The 23,701-nt window shown below is 47.5% G+C and overlaps 1 protein-coding gene across 43 annotated transcripts in view; it reads left to right on the top strand.

The window, feature by feature from the left end:
* The window catches only part of ASCC2 (activating signal cointegrator 1 complex subunit 2), a 49,943-nt gene that overhangs the window by 10,465 nt on the left and 15,777 nt on the right, over nt 1-23,701 (top strand). For 13 of the 43 annotated variants that reach the window (XM_515064.8, XM_024352769.3, XM_063808115.1 and 10 more), the window contains 11 exons: nt 2,252-2,410; nt 2,775-2,945; nt 5,564-5,693; nt 11,921-11,988; nt 13,227-13,337; nt 14,452-14,564; nt 19,836-19,910; nt 21,118-21,225; nt 21,469-21,537; nt 21,732-21,806; nt 23,194-23,386. In XM_515064.8, coding sequence (XP_515064.3) covers nt 2,252-2,410; nt 2,775-2,945; nt 5,564-5,693; nt 11,921-11,988; nt 13,227-13,337; nt 14,452-14,564; nt 19,836-19,910; nt 21,118-21,225; nt 21,469-21,537; nt 21,732-21,806; nt 23,194-23,386 — 1,272 coding nt within the window. Of the gene's footprint in view, nt 1-446; nt 571-2,251; nt 2,411-2,774; nt 2,946-5,563; nt 5,694-11,920; nt 11,989-13,226; nt 13,338-14,451; nt 14,565-19,835; nt 19,911-21,117; nt 21,226-21,468; nt 21,538-21,731; nt 21,807-23,193; nt 23,387-23,701 lie in introns of all 43 variants that reach the window. The other 30 variants (XM_054675773.2, XM_054675779.2, XM_016938948.4 and 27 more) reach the window with 5 other exon arrangements.

The following is a 23,701-nucleotide window of genomic DNA, read 5'->3' as shown; positions in this document are numbered from 1 at the left end:
TGTGTGTGTCAGAAGAATGAGTAGCCTGGTGTGTGTGTGTGTGTCGGGAGAATGAGTAGTCTGGGTGTATGTGTGTATGTGTGTGTGTGTCAGGAGAATGAGTAGCCTGGTTGTGTGTGTGTGTGTGTGTGTGTGTGTCAGAAGAATGAGTAGCCTGGTGTGTGTGTGTGTGTCGGGAGAATGAGTAGTCTGCGTGTATGTGTGTATGTGTGTGTGTGTGTCAGGAGAATGAGTAGCCTGGTTGTGTGTGTGTGTGTGTGTGTGTGTGTGTGTGTGTGTGTGTGTGTGTCGGGAGAATGAGTAGCCTGGCCTGAGTGAGAAGTGAGGGAAGAGGTAAAGTGCCAACAGATAGAAGAGGGAGGAAGCTTGGAAACCAAGGAGATGTATTTCGGCTCCTGACAGTTGTTTTGAACTTGTTTCAGCCAGCAGAATTTCTTTTTCAACAGATTTGTACCTGTAACTCCATGATACAAATTTGATTTAAATGGGAGGGGGTCCTGCAGACCCACATGAGAGGTGGCCTTGAAGAATCCTTGTGGTACCCACAGGCTCTACAGTTTGGAAACTCGCGTAAGGCACTAGGAAGGCATAGATGGTTCTTGAGGAGGCTGACCTCTTATCAGTCTCAATTTTTCTATATCCCCTGGATCAACAGACCTGGAAGTGGATGGACTGTGGTTGATAAGAGCTGACACATTGCCTGGCCATCCCTCTGCTACCACTTCCCCAGAGAAAGCACCCATTATGTAGTCAGAGGAGAAAACTGAGCCCATCTCCTCTTTATGGTGAACAAAGTAAGGTTTGTTCATGGCAAGTAGGGGCGGGAAGGGAGAACTTGTGATTCTACGCTGAGACTTACTTACAAAAAAATAAAAAAAAAGGAAAGAACAGACCCAAACAAATTGTTTCATGGGTATAATTTTTTTTTTTTTTTTGAGATGGAGTCTGGCTCTGTCAGCCAGGCTGGGGTGCAGTGGCGTGATCTCGGTTCACTGCAAGCTCTGCCTCCCGGGTTCACGCCGTTCTCCTGCCTCAGCCTCCCGAGTAGCTGGGACTACAGGCGCCCGCCACCATGCCCGGCTAATTTTTTTGTATTTTTAGTAGAGACGGGGTTTCACCGTGCTAGCCAGGATGGTCTCGATCTCCTGACCTCGTGATCTGCCTGCCTCAGCCTCCCAAAGTGCTGGGATTATAGGCATGAGCCACTGTGCCTGGCCTTTATGGGTATAATTTAATGTAAATGCCTGGAAGAGGTCTGCAAGGACACCCATCAGATGGTGAGTGGTTACCTCTGCAGGGAACATGGGGTCTGGGAGTGTAGTCCCAGGCAGCTCACCTTCTCTGTACCTTGTAAGTTTTTGAAAGAAAAGATGCTTGTGTCAAATTATATAATTAAAAATTAATTTAAAAAGTAATATATGTGGCCGGGAGAGGTGGCTCAAACCTGTAATCCTAGCACTTTGGGAGGCCAAGGCAGGCGGATGGCTTGAGCCCAGGAGTTTGAGACCATCTGGGCAACATGGCAAAACCCCATCTCTACTAAAAAAAAATTAGCCAGGCATGGTGGTGTGCACCTGTAGTCCCAGCTACTTGGGAGGCTGAGGTGGGGGATCACCTGAGCCCAGGAGGTAGAGGCTGCCGTGAGCCAAGATTATGCCACTCCACTTCAGCCTGGGCAACGGGAGTGAGACCTGTCTCAAAAACAAAACAAAACAAAACAAAAGTAATATATGAATAAATGTTCTTTTTTTTTTTTAATGGGAAAGTCTATTCAAGCCACAATTCACCACCCCCTGCCCCCATCAGAGATAACCACTATTAGCTTTGGGGCGTCATCTCTCCAGCTTCTTTTTTAAAAATCAATACCAGTGTGTGAATATACTTACACTTTTTAAAAACCGAAAACTATGCTCTGTTTTTTCTTCATAACAAATAAATCTTTTGCCTTTTACTAAAAAAGGAAAATGAAAACTGATTATATTAAACAGAGAGTTTTGTATCCTGCTTTCTCTTCCCTTAACCTTTCCCCGTGTCATTAAATCCACTCCGAAAACATGGATTTTAATTACCGCCTAGTGTTCGCTGAATGCAACCATGCCCTCTTTGTTAGATACACTTGGTTCTTTATGCTTAAAAGCTCCTTGGAGGGTCACCGGTTGGAACAGCCAAGTGTTGTCATTGCTGTGGGTTGGCAAATGGGCCCTCGCTGACTAACCTCTGCCACGTTAACACGTGGTTTTTGGATCCGTAGCACCCCGAGCAGAAGGCAGACCGGTATTTTGTGTTATACAAACCGCCCCCTAAAGACAACATTCCCGCCCTAGTGGAGGAGTACCTGGAACGCGCCACCTTCGTAGCCAATGACCTCGACTGGCTCCTGGCCTTGCCTCACGATAAATTCTGGTGCCAGGTAACATTCTATCAAAATTAACGCTAAGACAAAGCACATGACATGCCATTGGTTGGTTGCTGTTGTTGTTTTTCTTCCCCTAGGAGGTGCTTTTTTGTCTACTTCTTTCACTGGATCCTTAACAGCAAATTGTGGTTCGGATTGCTCTGTCTTGTATCACAATCTTAATGTTTACACACCTTTCAAAGTGTCAATTTTAGAATCTTGTGTTTAGCCCTCGGCTCATTCATACCTCCTTGGTCCCTTGGGGTCGGAGTGTTTGGAATAGGGCAGGGCTGATGGGCATTGAGTCCCTGCACAGTCCACCCACAAGCCCCTGGGGCCTAAGGGATAAATCCTCGCTCTCCTCTGTCTCCTGGTTTAGGTGATCTTTGACGAGACTCTACAGAAGTGCCTGGACTCCTACCTGCGCTATGTCCCCCGCAAATTCGACGAGGGGGTGGCCTCAGCCCCTGAGGTTGTTGACATGCAGAAGCGCCTCCATCGAAGTGTTTTTCTCACCTTCCTCCGCATGTCCACTCACAAGGAATCCAAAGTAAGCCACTGATCCCATGACAGGTCATCACCCGATACTCGACACCTCTGTGCCGGGCTCTCCACCCCTGGGAAGGAAGGCTCTGGAAGCATTGAGTTTCCTCTTTGTCTCTCTTCCATCTTTATTCCCACTGTTGGGGAAGAAATCTGTGCCACCTCCCTTATCCTCTAATTCACTGGGTTGGTCTGTATTACACCCAGTATTTCCATCAAAGAGAGCCGAGGGCCCTTTGCCAGCTGACGCGTGACTGCTTTGACTTGTGCGTCAGAGAGAAAAAACATTGATTCTGACTTCTTAAAGGAACTTGTGTACTCTTTTTAAAAATCTTTACTGTTTTTTTTTTCCTGACTTTAAAAATAATACTGCTATCTCTAAACAACCCAAACATTGCGGAAATACGAATGTCACCGACAAAATCTCTCCCCTGCAAAATAACCACTGTTAGGTGCATCTTTCTTTCTTTGCTTTTTTTGAGACAGGGTGTCACTCTGTTGCCCAGGCTGGAGTGCAGTGGCGTGATTATAGCTCATTGCAGCTTCAGTCTCCCAGGCTCAAGTGATCCTCCCATCTCAGCCTCCCAAATAGCTGAGATACAGGCATGCACCATCATGCCTGGCTAATTTATTTGATTTTTAGTAGAGACGAGGTCTCGCTATGTTTCTCAGGCTAGTCTTGAACTCCTGAACTCAAGTTATATTCCCACCTCAGGCTCCCAAAGTGCTGGAATTACAGGCATGAGCCACTACACCCAACCCTATTACATGCATATTTCTTCAGGGAATTTGTTCCCTTTGAGTGTGTGTGTGTGTGTGTGTGTGTGTGTGTGTATTTAAAAAATAGGATCTTTTTAAAAAGTGTTATAATATGGACATTTTCTTTTCCTTTTTCTTTGTTTTTAGAGACAGAATCTCTGTCACCCAAGCTGGAGTGCAGTGGCGCAATCATAGCTTCCTGCAGCCTCAAACTCCTGAGCTCAAGGAATCCTCCAGCCTCAGCCTCCAAAGTAGCTGGGACTGCAGACACCACCACACCCAGCTAATTTAAAAAATGTTTTTGGAGAGAGGGCATCTTGCTATTTTGCCCTGTTTGGTTTTGAATTCCTGGCCTCAAGCAGTCCTCCCTCTTCAGCCTCCCAAGTAGCTGGGATTATAGGCACTAGCCACCACACCTGACCTAGAATGGAAATTTCCAAATATACATAAATACAAAATTTTCTTTTCTTTTTTTTTTTTTGAGATGGAGTTTCACTCTTGTTGCCCAGGCTGGAGTGCAATGGCATGATCTCTGCTCACTGCAACCTCCGCCTCCTGGATTCAAGCATTCTCCTACCTCAGTCTCCCAAGTAGCTGGGATTACAGGCATGTGCCACCACTCCCAGCTAATTTTTGTATTTTTAGTAGAAATGGGGTTTCACCATGTTGGCCAGGCTGATCTCGAACTCCTGACCTCACGTGATCCGCCTGCCTCGGCCTCCCAAAGTGCTGAGATTACTGGCACGAGCCATCGCGCCTGGCCACAAATACAAAATTTTCATATACAAAGTACAGTGAATCCCATGTACCCTTCAACAATTATCAACATTCCGCCAATCTCATTTTATCTCTCTCCCTTAGTTCTCTTTTTTCCTGAAGTATTTTAAAGCAATCCTAGATATCATACTAATTTATCTGCAAATATTTCAGGATAAATTCCCAACTGATTGTTTTATAGCATGCTTTGTTTCTTTTTACATTAAAAGGGAGAATGTGCCTGGTATGGTAGCTCACGCCTGTAATCCCAGCACTTTGGGAGGCCGAGGCAGGTGAATCATTTGAGGTCAGGAATTCGAGACCAGCGTGGCCAACATGGCAAAACCCTGTCTCTACTAAAAATACAAAAATTAGCTGGGTGTGGTGGCGAGCTCCTGTAATCCCAGCTACTTGGGAGGCTGAGGCAGGAGAATTGCTTGAACCTGGGAGGCGGAGGTTGCAGTGAGCCGAGATAGCACCACTGCACTCCAGCCTGGGCAACAGAGCAAGACTGTCTCAAAAAATAAAATTAAAAAAAAAAATTTTTTTTAAAGGGGAGGCTGGGCATTGTGGCTTACACCTGTAATCCCAGCACTTTGGGAGGCCGAAGCAAGCTCATTGCTTGAGATCAGGAGTTCGAGACCAGCTTGGGCAATATAGGGAAACCCTATCTCTACAAAAAATACAAAAATTAGCCAGGTGTTGTGGCACGTGCCTGTAGTCCGGCTACTCAAGAGACTGAAGTGGGAGAATGGCTTGAGCTGGCGAGGTAGAGGTTGCAGTGAGCAGAGATTACACCACTGCACATCAGCCTGGGCAACAGAGCCAGACCCTGTCTCAAAAAAAAAAAAAAAAAAAAAAAAGACATGATAATACAGCCAGTTGTAAAAGTCATGGGGATGTTTAGAGACACAAAAACATAGATAGATTAACATTAAAAAAAAAAAAAAAAGGGCGGGGGGAGAATGGCCATTGCTCCAGGTCTATGCATAAGGCATCATTAACCAGTCCCCATTTGATGGAACCAAAGATCGTTTCTCATGAGTTTGCTATTTATAATGTAGGAGTGTTCAGAAAATCTCTATCCTTTCTCTCTGCATTTTTCCTTAGGATCACTTCATTTCCCCTTCTGCGTTTGGAGAAATCCTCTACAATAACTTCCTCTTTGACATTCCAAAGATCCTGGACCTCTGCGTGCTCTTTGGAAAAGGCAACTCACCACTGCTCCAGAAGATGATAGGTGTGTAGGATGCAGGACTGGGAGGATGCACCAAGATGGCCCCCACATGCCAAACTAAAGGTTGCAAAGGCCAGCGCTTTGACAGTGCCCAGGGACTCAGGGCGATAGGGGCAGGGAGTCTTGGGAAATTGCTTAACAGATATATGAGTGTCACCTCAAAATGACTAGGTAGTGACACTACCTAGGGAGGTGGAAATAAAACTGTGTACCAGACAGTTCCCCAGGGATCTGGAAATTTTTTGGTTTTGTTTTTTTTCAGGAGAATCACTTGAACCTGGGAGGCAGAAGTTGCAGTGTTTGAGATGGAGCAAGACTCCATCTCAAAAAAAAAAAAAAAAGACAAAGCCTTGCTCTGTCACTCAGGCAAGAGTGCAGTGGTGCAATCATATCTCACTGCAGCTTCACATTCCTGGAGTAAAGCTATCCCCCCAACTCAGCCTCCCAGGTACCTGGGACTACAGGTGCACACCACCATGCCTGGCGAATTAAAAAAAAATTTTTTTTAGTAGATGGGGTCTCACTATGTTGTTCCAGCTGGTCTTGAGCTCCTGGCCTCAAGTGATCCTCCTGCTTTAGCTTCCTGAACAGCTGAGATTACAGTGTAAGCCACCATTCTGCCTTGGGAGTGTATTAGTATTATGCAATTGGCCATGCGTCAGACATAGGAATGGGGAAGTTTCCTTTGGCGATGAATGTAAGAACAGCAGTGATAACTAAGCTAACTTTTATTGGAGAGTGTTCCGGGGACCTGGCATTCTGCCAAGCACTCCACATATGTTATGTCAATTGGATCCTCACAGCAGCCCTGTGAGATAAGTGCTGTCATCATCCCCACTTACAGATAAGGAAACTGAGGTTAAAATGTAGGGGACTTGCCTGAGAGGATATGACTAATAAGTGGCCCAGCCGGGACGTGTGTAAACGTAGACCTGACTCTCAAGCTCTTGCTCTGCAACTCCCTGCTTCAGGGATGATGGCACTGTGTCAAAAATGTCATGATTTGCATTGTTGCTGAGAGCAGGTAGGGACAGAGTTCAGAGAGGGCTCTTCTGGGTTGCAAAAGGAACGGACATTAGCCGTTGGATCCCATTAGCAGGCAGAGGGGCAGAAGGTTTGATCAAAAACAAGCAGTTTTTTTAGAGGTTCCTCTTTATACGCACACACACACACAAAAATAAGAAAAAAAGAGAAACAGAAGCACTGTGGGATGTTACAGAGGGAGCGCCCCAGTGAATTCCTCTTTGAATTGTAGCTCATGGAGCTGGGCCTGGCACAGAGGGGTGTTCACCCTGGACGCCCTTGCCAGCTCTCCTCACCTGGAGACTGTAGGACACAGTCTTCTAAATACCTAGTTACAAAACTGAGTTATCCCTTATAATGGTCACTTTCCTTTATTCTTTCCTTTTTTTTTTTTTTTTTTTTGTTTATTGAGATGGAGTTTCACTCTTGTTGCCCAGGCTAGAGTGCAATGGTGCAATCTCGGCCCACCGCAACCTCCGCCTCCCAGGTTCAAGTGATTCTCCTGCTTCAGCCCCCGAAGTAGCTGGGATTACAGGTATTTTTAGTAGAGATGGGGTTTCTCCACGTTGATCAGGCTGGTCTCAAACTCATGACCTCAGGTGATCCACCCGCCTCGGCCTCCCAAAGTGTTGGGATTACAGGCGTGAGCCACTGCGCCCAGCCTTTTTTTTTCTTAATGGTAAAGATAATATGTGTTAATTTAAGAAATTTTGAAAGGATATAAAGTATAGTGAAGCAGGAAAGCAGTTACCAGATTTCTACAAGAAACAACCATTTGGTTGTTTTTTCCTTCTAGTCTTTTCTCTGTATTTTTCTTAAACCATACTTGATCATAATGTATATGAAATTTTGCAGCCAGGCGAGGTGGCTCACGCCTGTAACCCCAGCACTTTGGGAGGCCGAGGCAGGCAAATCACGAGGTCAGGAGTTCGTGACCAATCTGGCCAACATAGTGAAACCCCGTCTCCACTAAAAATACAAAAAATTAGCCAGGTGTGGTGGTGTGCACCTGTAATCCCAGCTACTCGGGAGGCTGAGGGAGGAGAATCGTGTTAACCCAGGAGGCAGAGGTTGCAGTGAGCCAAGATGGTGCCACTGCACTCCAGCCTGGGTGACAGTGCGAGACTCCGTCTCAAAAAAAAAAGAAAAAAAGAAATTTTGCATCCAACATTTTCACTGGAATAATCTCTGGTTTCTCATTCATATCTAATTATTTCCTGATCATCAGTTAATCTTTTTTTTTTCCAGCCTGGGAAACACAGCCACACCCTGTCTCTACAAAAAATTAAAAATTAGTCAGGCGTGGTGGCATGCCCCTGTAGTCTCAGCTACTCTGGAGGCTGATTCTGGAGGATGCCTTGAACCTAGGATGTTGAGGCTGTAGTGAACTATGATCACACCACTGCACTCCAGCCTGGGTGACAAAGTGAGATCCTGTCTCTTAGACCCTGACTAAGAAACACTTCTAGTAATTTTACCACATATTGAGAGGATGGAGCAAGTGAGCATCAGAAGGCACAGTTAGAGAAACAGTTCTTAGGCCAGTTTGCTTAGAGAGTGGAGCATTCCAGGAGGGCAGCAGAAGGAGACGGGGGAGGGGGATTTGGAGCCTTGGAGCCAGATTGGGAAGGGCTTCATGCCAGGCTTTAGCACTTGGGGAGTGGTATTGCTTGGTGGCTAAGAAGACAGGCTTTGAAATTGAACTGCCTAATTCACACCACAGCTCTATTCCTGGCTGTGTCCCCTTAACCAAGTCAATTAACTACTCTAAGCCCCAGTTTTTTTCATCTGCAGAATGGGAAGACTAATAATATACCTACCCATAGGATGGGTGCAGGGATTACATTGGGTTGTTGAGGCCGGGTGTGGTGGCTCACGCCTGTAATCCCAACATTTTGGGAGGCCGAGGTGGGTGGATCACCTGAGGTCAGGAGTTTGAGACCAGCCTGGCCAATATGGCGAAACCCCATCTCTACTAAAAATACAAAAAATTTGCCGGGCATGGTGGCAGGCGCCTGTAATCCCAACTAGTTGGGAGGCTGAGGCAGGAGAATCGCTTGAACCTGGGAGGCAGAGGTTGCAGCGAGCCGAGATTGTGCCATTGCACTCCAGCCTGGGCAACAAGAGCGAAACTCTGCCTCAAAAAAAAACAAATTGGGTTGTTGAGATAGCATGAGTAGAGTGCTCAGGACCGTGCCTGGCATGTCTCAGCCATTGGTAAGCATGAGCTCTTACTGTGATGAGACCGCAGAGCCTCCAGGAGCTTGGAGCAAGGCAAGGAGCCATCTGGTAACAAGATTCATCTGGCCACATGCAGGTGGGGAGGGTGGAGACAGGAGGCCTTGTAGGAGGTGGGCACATCTGTGTGGGTTTGAAGGTGAGAGCCTGGCTGGGCTGCTGGGGAAGAAAAGGAAATCCAGGAAGCAGATTTAAGCAGGGCTTGGTGAGGTCAGCTGGAACAGGTGTTGGTTGCAGGAAAAAGGCCCTTTGGGAGGTGGGAGAGGGAGCTTTGGGTAGAGGTGAGGTTCAGCATGGGACCTATTGGGTGTAAGATGGCTGCAGATATCCAGAGGGGACTGCGTGGTGATGGGAGAGTGAGAAAGCCTACTCACTTACTGCCTGGGCTCCTAATCGTCCAGATCACTGACTGCTTTGAGAATCAGATGAAAACTTCTGTCCAGAAAAATGTCCTCCCTCATAGATTCTGAGGTGTTTTTAAGAGTTCTCAGACCTTGAGGTTGAGAACCCTAAACTGGCTTATTAAGAAGAGCCCCTTCTTTGGCTCCTAGAGGGGAGTCAGCACAAAAGAAGTCAGGACCAGGCCTCAGGAGCCCCTTCACTCTGTGTGTGTGTGTGTGTGTGTGTGTGTGTGTGTGTGTGTGTGTGTGTTTGGAGGCAGGGAGTGATGCAGAGAAGGGACCTGCAGTTTCTGTCTGTCTCTCTCACACACACATACACAGCAGCTCTCTTTTTAACCTTTGAGCAGAAGGCACAAGAAGGGGCAGCCGCCAATTTCTATACCGCGGAAACTCAGGCAAAGTGATCACTTGTAAGAGGATTGACAAGTGAAAGAAGGTGGGAGAAAGGGGACTGGTTGAGTGTTCTGTGAGTAGAAGCCCAGTTCCTTACCTTGCTTTTTTTTTTTTTTTTTCCAAGCAATCCTCCCACCTTGGCCTCCTGAGTACCTATCCCAATCCCCCACCTAACTTTTTTTTTTTTAACTTTCAAGGCTGGTATTGTGCATCAACAAGTATAATTTTGAAAGCAAGCCCTTTCAGTTAGACTCTTGACACTGCTTTGCAAACCAGGAATGACTTGGGCCTTGGCCCAATTGTGGACTGCAGTGATCTACTTGGCAGTATCTCCATTCACCCTGGGTTTCTGAACTGCTTTCATCTGAGAAGGGACATTTCAAAGGATGCCATTGCTATTCCTTACATTTTTATTATTTCTTTAGGAGATCAAATTTACATCGTCGCTGTCATTAGAATCAGATGAAGGTGAGGAAAGGGACTTAGAAGACCCCAAGAATAGAGTATGAAATTTGATCTATACTGATGCATGTAAAACCTCGCTTTACTCAGGCCGCAGCACTGGAAGGATCATGAGAGGGTGCCTTCCCAGTGCGAAGTGGTTGGGATGCTTTGGAGAACATGGTATGGCCCTGGGGGTTGTAAGAGGAGACCTCTCCTAATGCCTGGGTCAGGAGGCACTGCGTGGAGGAGGTGACACCTGCCTTATGGTGGAGTTAGCTCTAGGAAGGCACTCCAAACAGAAGGCGGGGACAGGGATGGTTTTCTGAGGTTGAGAATGGTGTGAGGGAGGAGTGTAGTGTAGGGAACGGGGAAAGGGTGGCCTGGGATACCAGCAGAGGCCAGATCTCACAGGGCCTTTTGTGCCATGGTTAGGAGTTTGGACTTAATCTTGAGGGTTTTTTAGGAAGAACAGAGTTTGGTGGGGAGATAGCTCTGTCGTTCCTTGCCTATCAGGAGTAGGAGGTGGGTGCAGATGGTCTGGGCACACCTTCACAGGTTATGGGATCAGCACCCATCTGGAGGTGGGAGGTGCTGAGCAAGTGCGGGCTGGTAAAACTCAGCTTTCTGGAATCAAGAAATGCAGTGGCATCCAGGAAAGTGCTTACAGAAAGTCCAGCCACCTAGTGACTTGCTTACTCACCCAGCCCCATCTGGTTTTTGAACTCATTCATTTTTCAAATCCTCCAGGGTCCAGCAAGGGCCGCATGGTCATCAATAAGGAAACCAAGGACAGACCTGCCCAAAGGGAGAGAACACCTAGAATTCAGAACATCCTGACCATCAGCCAGCCTTAGATGCTGGGATTATAGGGGGCCAAGAACCCTGGATTCTTAAGGGCATTGGCGTTTCACATTGTCACATCCCCAAGCTAGCTGTGATCTTCCCTCCCTCCCTCTCTCCCTCTCTCCCTCTCTCCCTCTCTCCCTCTCTCCCTCTCTCCCTCTCTCCCTCTCTCCCTCTCTAGCCATTTGGGCAGCTGGAACACTTGGTTTCTGTTCCAGTTACCATATGCTCGAACCTACGCACTCACAGCGGCAGCACTTGGAGAATAGTAAACACTTGGAGACAAGCTTCATCTTATAGGAACAACTGCAAGTGTGTGGTAAATCTATCTCCAAGTCCTTCTCAGGCCTCTCACCTTGGAGTAGAATGGATTAGTATGGTTAGCATATCTAAAAGTGAAAGGTATGAAATTTCTGGAGAAATATCTCCCTGGAATCTCCTCATATTATTGGAGAGTCCTGGATTATTGCATCCATGTTTCTTGAGCAAAGAGATCCTATCTGCTAATTTTCCTGGATGACTAACTCCAACTTGCAGAGCCAAAGCTGTCATAGGAGGCAGGGTACCCAAGTGTGATCACTCCTTGGGGACATCAGTGTGAGCTGGTTTGACCAGGGTGGGTCTTTTATGTAATTCACTAGGCAGAGGTACTTAAAAGGTTAAATCATACTGAGCAAGGTCCCTCCCCCACCCTGGGGAAGCTTCTAGGCTGGGCCAAAGCTCAGTGCCAGCAGGGCCTGGGGCCAGGACTCGTCCTAGGTCCTAGCTGCAGATAGGATTAGGAAAAGGGAGAAAGGTCACAGACCTGTTGGCAACCATTTGTAATGTGTCCTCTTCACTGCCCCGAGCCCCCACCTTTTCTCAATTCCAACCTTTCTCTTTTTTTAGGAAACATCTTTACACAGCAGCCAAGTTACTACAGTGACCTGGATGAAACCCTGCCTACCATCCTTCAGGTACCGGCTCTTGGCCCTGCGCAGGGGAGGTTGAGCTTGGAGGATAGGCCACCTCCCCAACTCAATGGTGTTTCCTGACTTTCCTGGAGGAGCTGAGGAAATGTTTATTCCCTGACTCCCGCATCTCCCCAGACAGTCTCTTTGTCTTACCCCTGACTACACCTCTTTAAATTTGCCATTTTCCCTTTTGAACAAGACTTAAGCCTAAGGGCTGGCTGGCTGGCGCTCATACAGACAGAGTTTGGCTTGCATTTTTTGTTGCTTGCCAACAGCCATATGCCTCTAAGGATATCCCTCTAAGAGACCAGTGTTTCTCAAAAAGTAGCTTTAAAGTTTTACAAAATTATTTCATGAAATAATGTTCATTGTAGAAAATTCGGAAAATAAAAAATGAAAGAGGAACATTATCATTCCCTCATAATCCCACCACCAAGAGATATCTACTGTTCACAGTAAGTTTTGGAATCCTTACATGCTAGCCTCCTTAAAATGGCACAGTCAGTTCAGTGCCTACGATGGACCGTTTTCCTCTCACTGTTGATTTGTCTTATTTTCAATGTAGTTTCCATAAATAGCCATCTACAGGGGTTCTAAAGATTCGTTATACATTGCTAAAGTATATCTTAAATGTTCATTATACTTGCCTGGCCTATACGGTCAGATAATATCTACAGGATTCTGGGAGGATTTTCTTTTTTCTTTTTTTTTTAAGACAGGGTCCTGCTCTGTCACTGAGGCTAGAGTGCAGTGGCACAATCATAGCTCACTGCAGCCTTGAACTCCTGGGCTCAGTTGATCCTCCCACCTCAGCCTCTCAAGTAGCTGGGATTACAGGTACACACCATCTTGCCCAGCTAATTTAAAAAAAATTTTGTGGAGATGGGGGTCTCACCATGTTGCCCAGGCTGGTCTTGAACTTCCGGCCTCAAATGATCCCCTATGCTTGGCCTCCCAAAGTTTGGGGATACGGGAGTGAGCCACCACACCTGGCCCCAGGTTGTCTTTTTAATCCTCTTCGCCCTCCTTTAAGAAGGATGCTCCCATCATCCCCATCTTACATAGTTTTTACTCTGACCTCACTCTTGGAGAAGGTAATTGTCTCAGCTTATATCCTGGAAACATGGATAAATATTCTAGAAACTCCAAGGCAGTTTTCAGATCACCTGACCCTGGCTGCTGCCAGGGGTCCTAGCCCTGGTTCAGTATGATGTGAGAGAGCCCGTTCTTGTCTTTCACAGGTCTTCAGCAATATCCTCCAGCACTGTGGTTTGCAAGGGGACGGGGCCAGTACCACACCCCAGAAGCTTGAGGAGAGGGGCCGATTGACCCCCAGTGACATGCCTCTCCTGGTAAGGTTGCCCTTCGGCCCAGTCTCTTTCCTGCTGGGTCCCTCCAACCAGGGCCTAGCTACCCAGAGGCTGGGAAGATTGCCCCAGTAGAGGACCCAGTGGCCTCTTCCCTGCCCAGGGCCCCTTCCTCCAGCACAGTGAGCAACTATTATGTCCCATCACACAGGTTTAGAGCATTTTCAGCTGGCTTGGATTTCTCTCTGGGAGCTTCATTTATAGAGTAGTGGAAAGAACTGGGGAATAAGGATTCAGAGTCCTCATTTATTTCAGTTTGACATGTTCACTTGTGCGTTATTCATTGAGCCATTTATTCAGTGGACTTATATTGAGGAGTCCTGAGCATGTGCCAGACCCTGTGCTATGCCTGGAGGTAAAGCAGTAAACAAAAGCAGACTGGCCTCTGCGCTCATGGAATTTAGAGTTGACAAGGGTGACAGATAGAAGGCAAACATTCAGGAAGCCTCAACATGTGTCAGGTGCTGCCCTAGCCCTGGAGATAGAACAGGAACAAGGCAGCTATGAGCTGTCCTCCTGGAGATGGTGATCTCATTTCAGAAGGGCACGTGGCAGGTGCTGTGGGAGCAAATCATTTTACCTCTCGGAACCTCGGTTTCCTTTTCTGTAAAATAAAGATCCTCAACAGCTTCCCAGCCTACTTTTCAGAGTTGTCATGAGAACCAGGAAAGTGTGTAAGAAACTTAGAAGAAAGTGTTTTGTATACCCTCTTCAAGATGTGAAAAACCTATGGACTTAATATTCTTGTCCTGCCTCGGATGTTCCTTCTTTGCATGATGTCTTCAGATTCAAGAGTTGGTTTTCCTTTAGCTTAGAAGAGGGAACTGTATTATCTTAGAACTGGAAGTAACCCTAGCGGTGATTGGGTGTAAGGCCATTGGAGTAATGACCTGAGGCTTAGAGAGGTTAGGTGACTCACCCAGATCGTGCTCCTGAAGATGGACCAGCCAGGCTTTGCCTGGGACCTCCAGTGTTCTTTTCCTCCTGTGTAACATCCTGCCTGTTTGGGACCCTGACTGTTTTAATGTTGTCTCAGGCGCTCTGCAGATCTGTATGTGTGGACAGAGGAGAATAATGCAGTGTATTCTTTTGGCAACAGGAATTAAAGGACATTGTTCTCTACCTTTGTGATACCTGCACCACACTTTGGGCCTTTCTGGATATCTTCCCTTTGGCTTGCCAGACCTTCCAGAAGCACGACTTTTGTTACAGGTAAGGCGGTAGTTCTGGCTGTTGAAATAGAGGTACTGGCTTATGTACTAATTTAACAAATATTTACTCATTTAACAAATATTTACTGGGTGCTTAGAATGTACCAGTCCCTCTTCCAGCCTGGGGATGCAGCAGTGAAAATGACAGATAAGCCTCCTGCTTGTGTGGCGCCTGCATTTTAGAAGCACTCCCGTTTTTGGCCAAGACCAGGATAGGGCAGGGAAAAAAAAAATACACACACACATACAATGGGCTGGGCGCGTTGGCTCATGCCTGTCATCCCAGCACTTTGGGAGGCCGAGGCGGGTGGATCACCTGAGGTCAGGAGTTCAAGACCAGCCTGACCAATATGGTGACACCCCGTCTCTACTAAAAATACAAAAATTACTGGGCATGGCAGCATGCACCTGTATTCCCAGCTACTGAGGAGGCTGAAACAGGAGAATCACTTGAACCCAGGTGGCGGAGGTTGCAGTGAGCTGAGATCGCACCACTGCACTCCACCCTGGGTGACAGAGCAAGACTCCATCTAAAAAAAAAAAAAAAACGCACAACCAAGAATAGTTTCAGTTCAATAGAGTAGCCTGGGGGGAATACACACTAGGAAACAACAGGAGTGCTCCAGCGTGGAGCTGGGAGATCACCCTTGAAGGATGTCTTGAAGGAACAGGTATCTTCCAGACAAAGAAAAGTTCCCATAGCAGGAAGGGCATCCTAGGCAGGTGAAGTGAAGCATGCAGAGGCCCAGAGAGAGAGCTGGGGAGTGAAGTGTGACATGAGGCAGAGGGTGGGGACACACAGAACAGCAGGAAAACAAGCCAGTAACAAGAGCCCACTTTGGGTAAGTCAGTAGAAGTCAGATCGTGGGGAGCCTGGGATGTGCTGGCAGGGCCTTTATGCTGTAGGCAGTGGGGAGCCCCTGGAGGCTTTTATCCAAAGGAGCTGTTAGAAAGATCCTGGTGGGATGGAGACAGATATGAAAGAGAATATGAGCCAGGGAGGCAGACCCGCTTTGCCCTCTTAGCACCAAGAGTATCTGTTGCTTGTGCAGTAAGAAAGGGGTGGGTGTGGGCATTCCAGGCCAGGGTGAAAGGGTTGGCAACCTGCGTATTGCCTGGCAGTTGTGGGCACAGGCCTCTTCCTAGTGGCCTCTGATTGTCACTCTAGCAAGACGTTTCTCCCCACCATTTGTAGCAGCTTCTGGGAGCTGCCCAACTCCGTCCATTCAGCTGCCTGTCCATTCTGTCATTTACTCACCCATTTAACAAAACATTTATCTAGTCCTTACATGTGCCAGAGATGGCAGCTGGTGCTGTGACCCCTCCCTGGTCGCCTCAGCTTATAAAAATCAGACATTAGGGTTATTGAGCCTCCCAGAGAATGTTAGGATAACCTGCTGCCCGGCATTTTCCCCAGAAGAGAGGGGTATGTAGCTGTCCACTTTTTTAAAAAGGTATCTTTTCTCATTATAAAAGCAGCATGTGCTTGTAGAACATTTGGAAAATCCAGAAAAGTAGGAAATTAAAATCACCATAAGAAATCATACTATTCTTAGAATTTCGTACCTTGCATATTTTCGCTTATCATAGGCATTTTCCCATTTTGTTAAAGTGTTTCCCCAAATGTGGCACAGATTGCTTTTGAAAGGCTCTTTGGAGATGGGGAAGGGATAAGTTTTGGAAGAGCTGACTTTACTGCAAGGGACAGCAGAGGCAGGGGAGAAGCTATACCCATCTCAGGGTGAGGAGGAAGAAAGGGAAACACTTTTGACTAAAGGCAACACTGCCTTTGACCCACGAACACCCTGGGGCTGACCCAGCCTGCTCCAACTGTGCTGGAGGCCAGGAACGCCCTGCTGAGCAAATACAGCCACCTCAGTTCTCCAGGCCTCTCTGAAAGTGGTTACAGTTGCCCAATCAGCTTTGTTGATAATCCCTCTCAAAATAACCTTTTTCCTCCTTCCTTTCCCATCTACTCAAGTATAGCTGAGTATATCTCTTTCTGCCCTTTTATGAATAAATAATACATTCACATGGTTCAAAACTCAAAAAGTATAAAATACACACTGGAAAGTCCCCCTTTCTGCTTTCCCAGTTCTATTATTCACATACAGCCATCGTCATTAGGTTTTTTGGTGGAATTTTCCAGAGATATGCAAGAATATATGCACATATGAGCAACTGTGCACATTATATGTCTCCCTCCTTTTAAAAAATTTAAGGCTGGCATATTATGAGTATTTACTGTTTGCATTTTACTTTTTTACTTAACAGTGGTGCCACATCAGTGCATTAAGCACCCTTTCTCTAATGTCTTTGGTATGGCCAGGTAGAATTCCACTGTATGGAATACCAGATCCCATAGATGGTCCTTTAGGTTTTTTTCAGTTGTTTGCTATACAAAAAAAATACTACAGAGGCCAGGCGCAGTGGCTCATGGCTGTAATTCCAGCACTTTGGGAGGCCAAGGCAGGCAGACCACTTGGGGTCAGGAGTTCAAGACCAGCCTGGCCAATATGGTGAAACCCCACCTCTACTAAAAATACAAAAATTAGCTGGATGTGGTGGCACGCACCTGTAATTCCAGCTATTCGGGAGGCTGAGGTGGGAGAATTGCTTGAAACCGGGAGGCGGAGGTTGCAGTGAGCAGGGATTGCACCACTGCCCTCCAGCCTGGGCAACAGAGCGAGACTGTCTCAAAAAAAAAAAAAAATTACAAAGAATAACTTTGCACACACATTATTTGGTACCTCTGTGAGTATATCTGAGGAATAATTCCTAGAAGTAGACTAGCAAGGACAGATGGTATGTACATTTTTAATTTCCATAGATCTTGCCAAATCGCCCTCCATAGGGGTTGTTCCAATTTACTCTCCCACCAGCAACATATCCTGGCAACAGCTGAACCTGTTTAGGCCAAACTGCCCTCTCTGTCATTTTTCTGGACTATGCTGTGGGCGTAGTAGGGTCTGCCTCTTTTGGCCTAGTTACCCTTTGTTACATATAGCATTGTAGTAGGATAGACATTGCCAGAAACCAGCCAACTGACAGGCACGTGTTTACAGAGGACTTGCTCCAAATTCAGCACCAACCTAGACACTTAAGCTGCAGTTCCGGCTTTGGGAAGCTTAAGATGTTTGGGGGAAGAATTATACCACAGAAAAGAGGCAGCTGCAGTTTCACTTGCCAGGGCAACAGGGCAATATATTCCACATGCAGTGCATCTAGTTCTGGAAAGGAAGAATTCCCATGAGTGAGCATGATCAGGAAGTGCACGGGAGGAGATGGGCCTGGAATGCTGCATGGAGGAGGAGGAGAAAGAGGAGAAAGAAGAGAAGAGCAGTGGCCAGCATTAGCCTGAGAGGAAGCCAGAGGGCTGTGGGAGTGCTGATCTCTGGAAGAATGTTGAGGGGTTGTGCGGCTGGGATGGAGAGTTTGAATTTGAGTTGGGAAAGGGTGGTATGAAATCACCTAGGTGAGAAGCAAGATTGGCTGTATACTGTGACAGATATGGATGTACCAGAGAGAATAATTATGGTTTGCTGTCATAAGAGGTAGGGAGCTGCTAGCAGCTGTTTTTCTTTTGTTTTTTTTTTAATTAGTATAATTATATTTATTTGAAAATAATTTCATATAAATTATTTTTAATTTTACAATTTTTAAATTTTTTTTTGAGACAGTCTTACTCTGTCACCCAGGCTAGGGTACAGTGGCACAATTTCAGCTCACTGCAACCTCCACCTCCCAGATTCAAGCGATTCTCCCTCCTCAGCCTCCCGAGTAGCTGGGATTACAGGTGCCCACCCCCATGCCTAGCTAATTTTCGTATTTTTAGTGGAGACAGAGTTTCCCATGTTGGCCAGGCTGGTCTCAAACTCCTGACCTCAAGTGATCTGCCCACCTCAGCCTCCCACAGTGCTGAGATTACAGGCATAAGCCACCATGCACAGCCTTAATTTTATAAAAGTTTTAAGCCAGGTACCTGTAATCTCAGTGTCTTGGGAGGCTGAGGCAGGAAGATCGCTTGAGCCTAGGAGGTCAAAACTAGCCTGGGCAATATAACTAGACTTCGTCTCAAAAAAAAAATTTAATTAGTTAATTAAAAAGTTATAGAAATGGTGCTAACTGGCTTAACTCATAAGCCAATGTAGAAAATATGATACATTTACTTTTTTCTTACATTTTTTAATTATTATTTTTTATTTTAATATATTTTTTTCTCATTTCCAATGGGATTGGGAAAAAATCATGAGAACATTTAGCCTATTTTGACCAAATACAAATATTGTGTTGAGATTTTCATGTTAAAAAAATTTTTTTTTTTTTTTTTTTTGAGACAGAGTCTCACTCTGTTGCCCAGGCTAGAGTTCAGTGGGGGGCGATCTTGGCTCACTGCAACCTCCACCTCCCAGGTTCAAGCAATTCTCCTGCCTCAGCCTCCTGAGTAGCTGAGATTACAGGCGTGCACCACCACTTCTGGCTAATTTTTGTATTTTTAGTAGAGACGGGGCTTCACCATGTTGGCCAGGCTGGTCTCAAACTCCTGACCTCTAAGTAATCCACCCATCTCGGTCTCCCAGAGTGCTAGGATTACAGGTGTGAGCCACCGCACCCAGCCAGAACAATTTTTTTTTTTTTTTTTTTTTTTGAGATAGGGTCTCACTGTCACTCAGGCTGGAATGTAGTGGTGTGATCATGGCTCACTATAGCCTTGACTTCCTGGCCTACTGCCTCAGCCTCCCAAGTAGCTGGGGCTACAGGTGTGGACCACCATGCCTGGCTAATTTTTGTATTTTTTGTAGAGATGGAGTTTCACCAGCCTGTTTCCCAGGCTGATCTTGAGCTCCTGGCTCAAGCAATCTTCCTGCCTCAGCCCCACAAAGTGCTGGGATTACAGGCATGAGCCACTGTGCCTGGCTAACTGACAGTTTTTGAGCAAGAAAATTACAAGCAAGTAATCTTGGATCTGCTTCTCAAACTTCAGTGGGTTCCGAGTGGCCTTCTGATTCCTCTCTTAGTATGAGCCTATCTGGGCCTCAGTTGCCCATCTGAATGAGGGACATGGCTATAGGTCACTTCTTATGAGCTGTTCCTGGGACCAGCCCCAGTGGGTCAGTCTGGGGTGAGCTCAGGGAAGAACCAAGGGGTCCCTGGAGAAAATTGTGTGGAAAAAGAAATGGGCCTTCCCACTCCCTGGGGTTTGCTTTGATGTTCTTATGAAGTGTGGTATTTATGAACTAATCCAACATTTTCCCTGTGTGTGCCTGCACAGACTAGCTTCCTTCTACGAAGCAGCAATTCCCGAAATGGAGTCTGCAATTAAGAAGAGGAGGCTTGAAGATAGCAAGTGAGGCGGGGACAAAATTAAGAATGTTGTTGTGGGACAGAGAGGCCCGAGCAGGGCCCTGCCTTCCCTGGGCATTAGCATCCCTATCTCTAAGACAAGTGGGTGGGACCAGGGACTGTGCTGCTTTGAGCTTCTGCATCCCTATCTAGCCACTTCCTGACCTCTGCATTTGTTTTTGTTGTTGTTGTTGTTGTTGTTGTTGTTGTTTGAGACAGGGTCTTGCTCTGTCACCCAGGCTGGAGTGCAGTGGTGCAGTCACAGCTCACTGCAGCCTTGACCTCCTGACATCAATCAATCCTCCCACTTCAGTCTCCCAAGTAGCTGGGATTATAGGCGTGTGCCACCACACCTGGCTAATTTTTGTATTTTTTGTAGAGATGGGGTTTTGACGTGTTGGCCAGGCTGGTCTTGAACTGCATTTTTTTTTAAACTCTTAGCATATTAAAAAAATATATATGTTCTCTGTAGACTTGTATGAAGACCTAACAAGAAAGACTGCAACAACTAGAGTTAAGTGTTACTAAACACCATGAAGGAGATTTGACCCAAAGTCCTGCTTGTATTAAGGCAATTATGTCTATTAACCCAATCCCCCAAAATACCATGATGGCTGGGCCCTGCATTGAAGCCCTTCCCTCAGCTGTTACTCCATGCTCTTGGTACTCAGCCTGCTGGTTCCTGACCCACCGTTTGAACTGAGAAGCAGCCCTGGAAGCAGCTGTCTTCTCTGGGCCTATGGCTTTTGCCAGCTGCTCTCAGCAGTGAATTGTGAGGCCTTCTCTGCTCCAGGGAGGCACCTGCAACTGCTGGGGAGAAGCTCCCTTTGTGCCTTTTTTTCTTTTTCTTTTTCTTTTCCCTTTTTTTTTTTTTTTTTTTGAGACAGGGTCTTGCTCTGTCACCCAGGCTGGAATGGCACCATCGTGGCTCACTGCAGCCTTGACCTCCCAGGCGAATGCGATCCCCCTGCCTTAGCCTCCCCAGGAGCTGGAACTACAGGCCTGCATCACCACACTTGACTAATTTTTTGTATTTTTTGTAGAGACAGGATTTCACTTAGTTGTTCAGGCTGGTCTCAAACTCCTGGGGCTCAAGTGATCCTCCCACCTCAGATTCCCAAGATGCTAGGGTTTCAGGTGTAAACCACTGCACCTGGCCCCTCAGGGCCTTTTTGTCTCCTAAACCTGTGTCTTTTTTCTCTCTGGCCTAGGCTTCTTGGTGACCTGTGGCAGAGGCTCTCCCATTCCAGGAAGAAGCTAATGGAGATTTTCCACATCATCCTGAACCAGATCTGCCTCCTTCCCATCCTAGAAAGCAGGTAAGCCCTCAGGAATTGCCTCCTTGTGGAAGAGTCTCCTCCCCAAGCCCTTCAGGAGCGTTTCCATTATTTCATCTTGGCTTCCTCCACTGCACTGGGGTTGGCTGAACAGATATGAGAAACCAAGAAAAATGCCTCATTCCTCCACTGGGCCCCAGCCTTGAAGAGGGGCAGGGGGTGTGTAAAGGAGCTGCAGCTCATCTTGCATTGCATGAGCTCATCTTCCCTGGTGTCCTGTTCTAGCTGTGACAACATTCAGGGCTTCATCGAAGAGTTCCTTCAGATCTTCAGCTCCTTGCTGCAGGAGAAGAGGTGAGTGTGGCTGAGCTGGCCTGGGCCCGTGACCCTCCCACAGGTCCCCAAGAGGCCTTACATGATAGACCCCCGCTATAGGCCCACCACAGCTCTAATAAGGTCGGGCTGCAAACACAGGGAGTGGCCTGCAGCAGCACAGCATTCCTGTGGCCCCAGCTCTGTCCATCCCATCTGCTCTCATCTGCCTGCAGGTTCCTCCGGGACTATGATGCACTCTTCCCCGTGGCCGAAGACATCAGCTTGCTGCAGCAGGCCTCGTCAGTCTTGTATCCTTCTACCATAGCCCACTACGACAGGGCCCAGCTTGACTAGGTCAGAGGTGAGACAGGCTGCTGGAACCCAGAGGAGTGGAAAGAGGTTTAGCCCCAGAATGCATGGGTCAGCCAGCTGTCCGAGGTGGCCTGCCAAGGTCCCAGCCTTGCCTTTTCTAGAGGAGATGGCTGCTCTGATGCTTGGGGCAGGGGAGATGCAGTGCTATTTTCCGTCTGTGTTTCCTGAGTATCTGGGCCTATGTGACCAAGATGGACTCAGCCCCTCCTCACAGCAGGAGGGGAGGTGGACAAGTAAACAGGCAGTTAGATAGAGTGTCACGTGGGAAGATTTCAGAGGGCAGGAAACCAGAGGTGGCGCCTCACCCAGCAGAGCTCTGGGTGGGGGTCTCAGATGGAAATGATGTCCAAGCAGAAGAACAGCAGAAAGAATGGGAGAGCACCAAGCCAGGAGCAAGGACAAGGACAAGAATGTTCGCAGTGGACAGAGGACAGAGAAAACAGGCTCCTTAGAGCCACAGACGTCGTGTATAGAGTACAGGGGGCAGTCCTTAAGGAGGGGTCTCCCAAGAGGAGGAATTGGGGTGTTGCAGGTGAGGTGAAGGCCAGCAACGTGCACAGCCCTGGGGTGACCATCACTAAGAAGTTTGGGCTCTGTCCTGCAAGCGCTGGGGAGCGCGGAAGGTTGTGAAGCAGGAAGTGACATGGGCAGTTCTATACTTTGGAAAAGCTCTGTCTGGCCCAGGGAAGAGAATGGACTGGCCCAGGACCACCGTGAGGCTCGGGCCAGTGAGGAGGCTGTTGCTGGCATCCAAGCATGGATGATGAGGGTTTGGACAAGAAGCAGTGAGGGAGTCTAAGGGGACTCTCAGATTTCTGGCTTGACAGTGCCCAGGGTTGTTAACAAGGAGGAAGGACAGGGAGGAGCAGCCAGCTTATGGGTCATTTTGGTGGTTGCAGTAGATTGCTCAGTCCCGCTTCAGGGACACCTGATGGCCCACAGCCTTTGCAGAATGCCCTCAGCTGGTTGGACAGGAAGCCCAGTGGCAGTGGCCCTACCACGCCCTCCTCCTGGCAGTCAGTACAAAAGAGGAGCTGCTGGCTCGTCCATACCTGTGCCCCAGGACACTCTGATGGCAGCCCTGGCCCTGTCTTTACTCAGAGCTGCTTTCTGCTGAGTGGCAGGCACTAGGTTGTGAGGCCAGAGTGGCTGTAGTCTGGCCCATTTTTCCATGCAGCCCAGGTGCCCGTGGGCTATACCACTTAGATATAGCCCAGAAAGCCCCTGGCAGGAACCATGTGGTCAGATGCTGGGGAGGGACTGAGAAATTATGCTGCTTCAAGGCTAGGAGCTTAAGACAGACCCCTTAACAAGTCCTCACAGGGACGAGACGCGGACTGCCTACATCCTCCAGGCAGTCGAGAGTGCATGGGAAGGGGTGGACAGACGGAAAGCCACAGATGCTAAAGACCCATCGGTGATTGAGGAGCCTAATGGGGAGCCTAACGGGGTCACGGTGACAGCAGAGGCAGTCAGTCAAGCATCATCACATCCGGAGAACTCGGAGGAAGAGGAGGTATGTGTCTGAGTGGCGCTTTTCCCTCTTCGCTTGTCCCTCCTTGGCCCTATCTGAGAGGCTGGGGCAGCAGGAAACCTCCCTTCTTTGCTTTTATACTCAGGGAAAAAGTTTTTTTGGGGAATAGACAGCCTCAAGCAACTGGTCAGCTCTGTGCTGCCTTTAGAGGGTCCCAAGCTGGGGGCATGCTGGACTGTGTGTGAGGAGAGAGCAAGTTGCTTCAACTATCGAAGCCTTAGCTTCCCCTCTATAAAATGAAGAGACGAAACTTTCCATGAATGTTTCCATGAGCCCTTCCCGGAGCTCTCCTCTAAA

Source organism: Pan troglodytes, chromosome 23 (genome assembly GCF_028858775.2).
Source record: "Pan troglodytes isolate AG18354 chromosome 23, NHGRI_mPanTro3-v2.0_pri, whole genome shotgun sequence".
Lineage (NCBI taxonomy): Eukaryota > Metazoa > Chordata > Mammalia > Primates > Hominidae > Pan > Pan troglodytes.
Note: the sequence above shows the minus strand (reverse complement) of the source record. Positions and strands in the feature narration are given on the sequence as shown.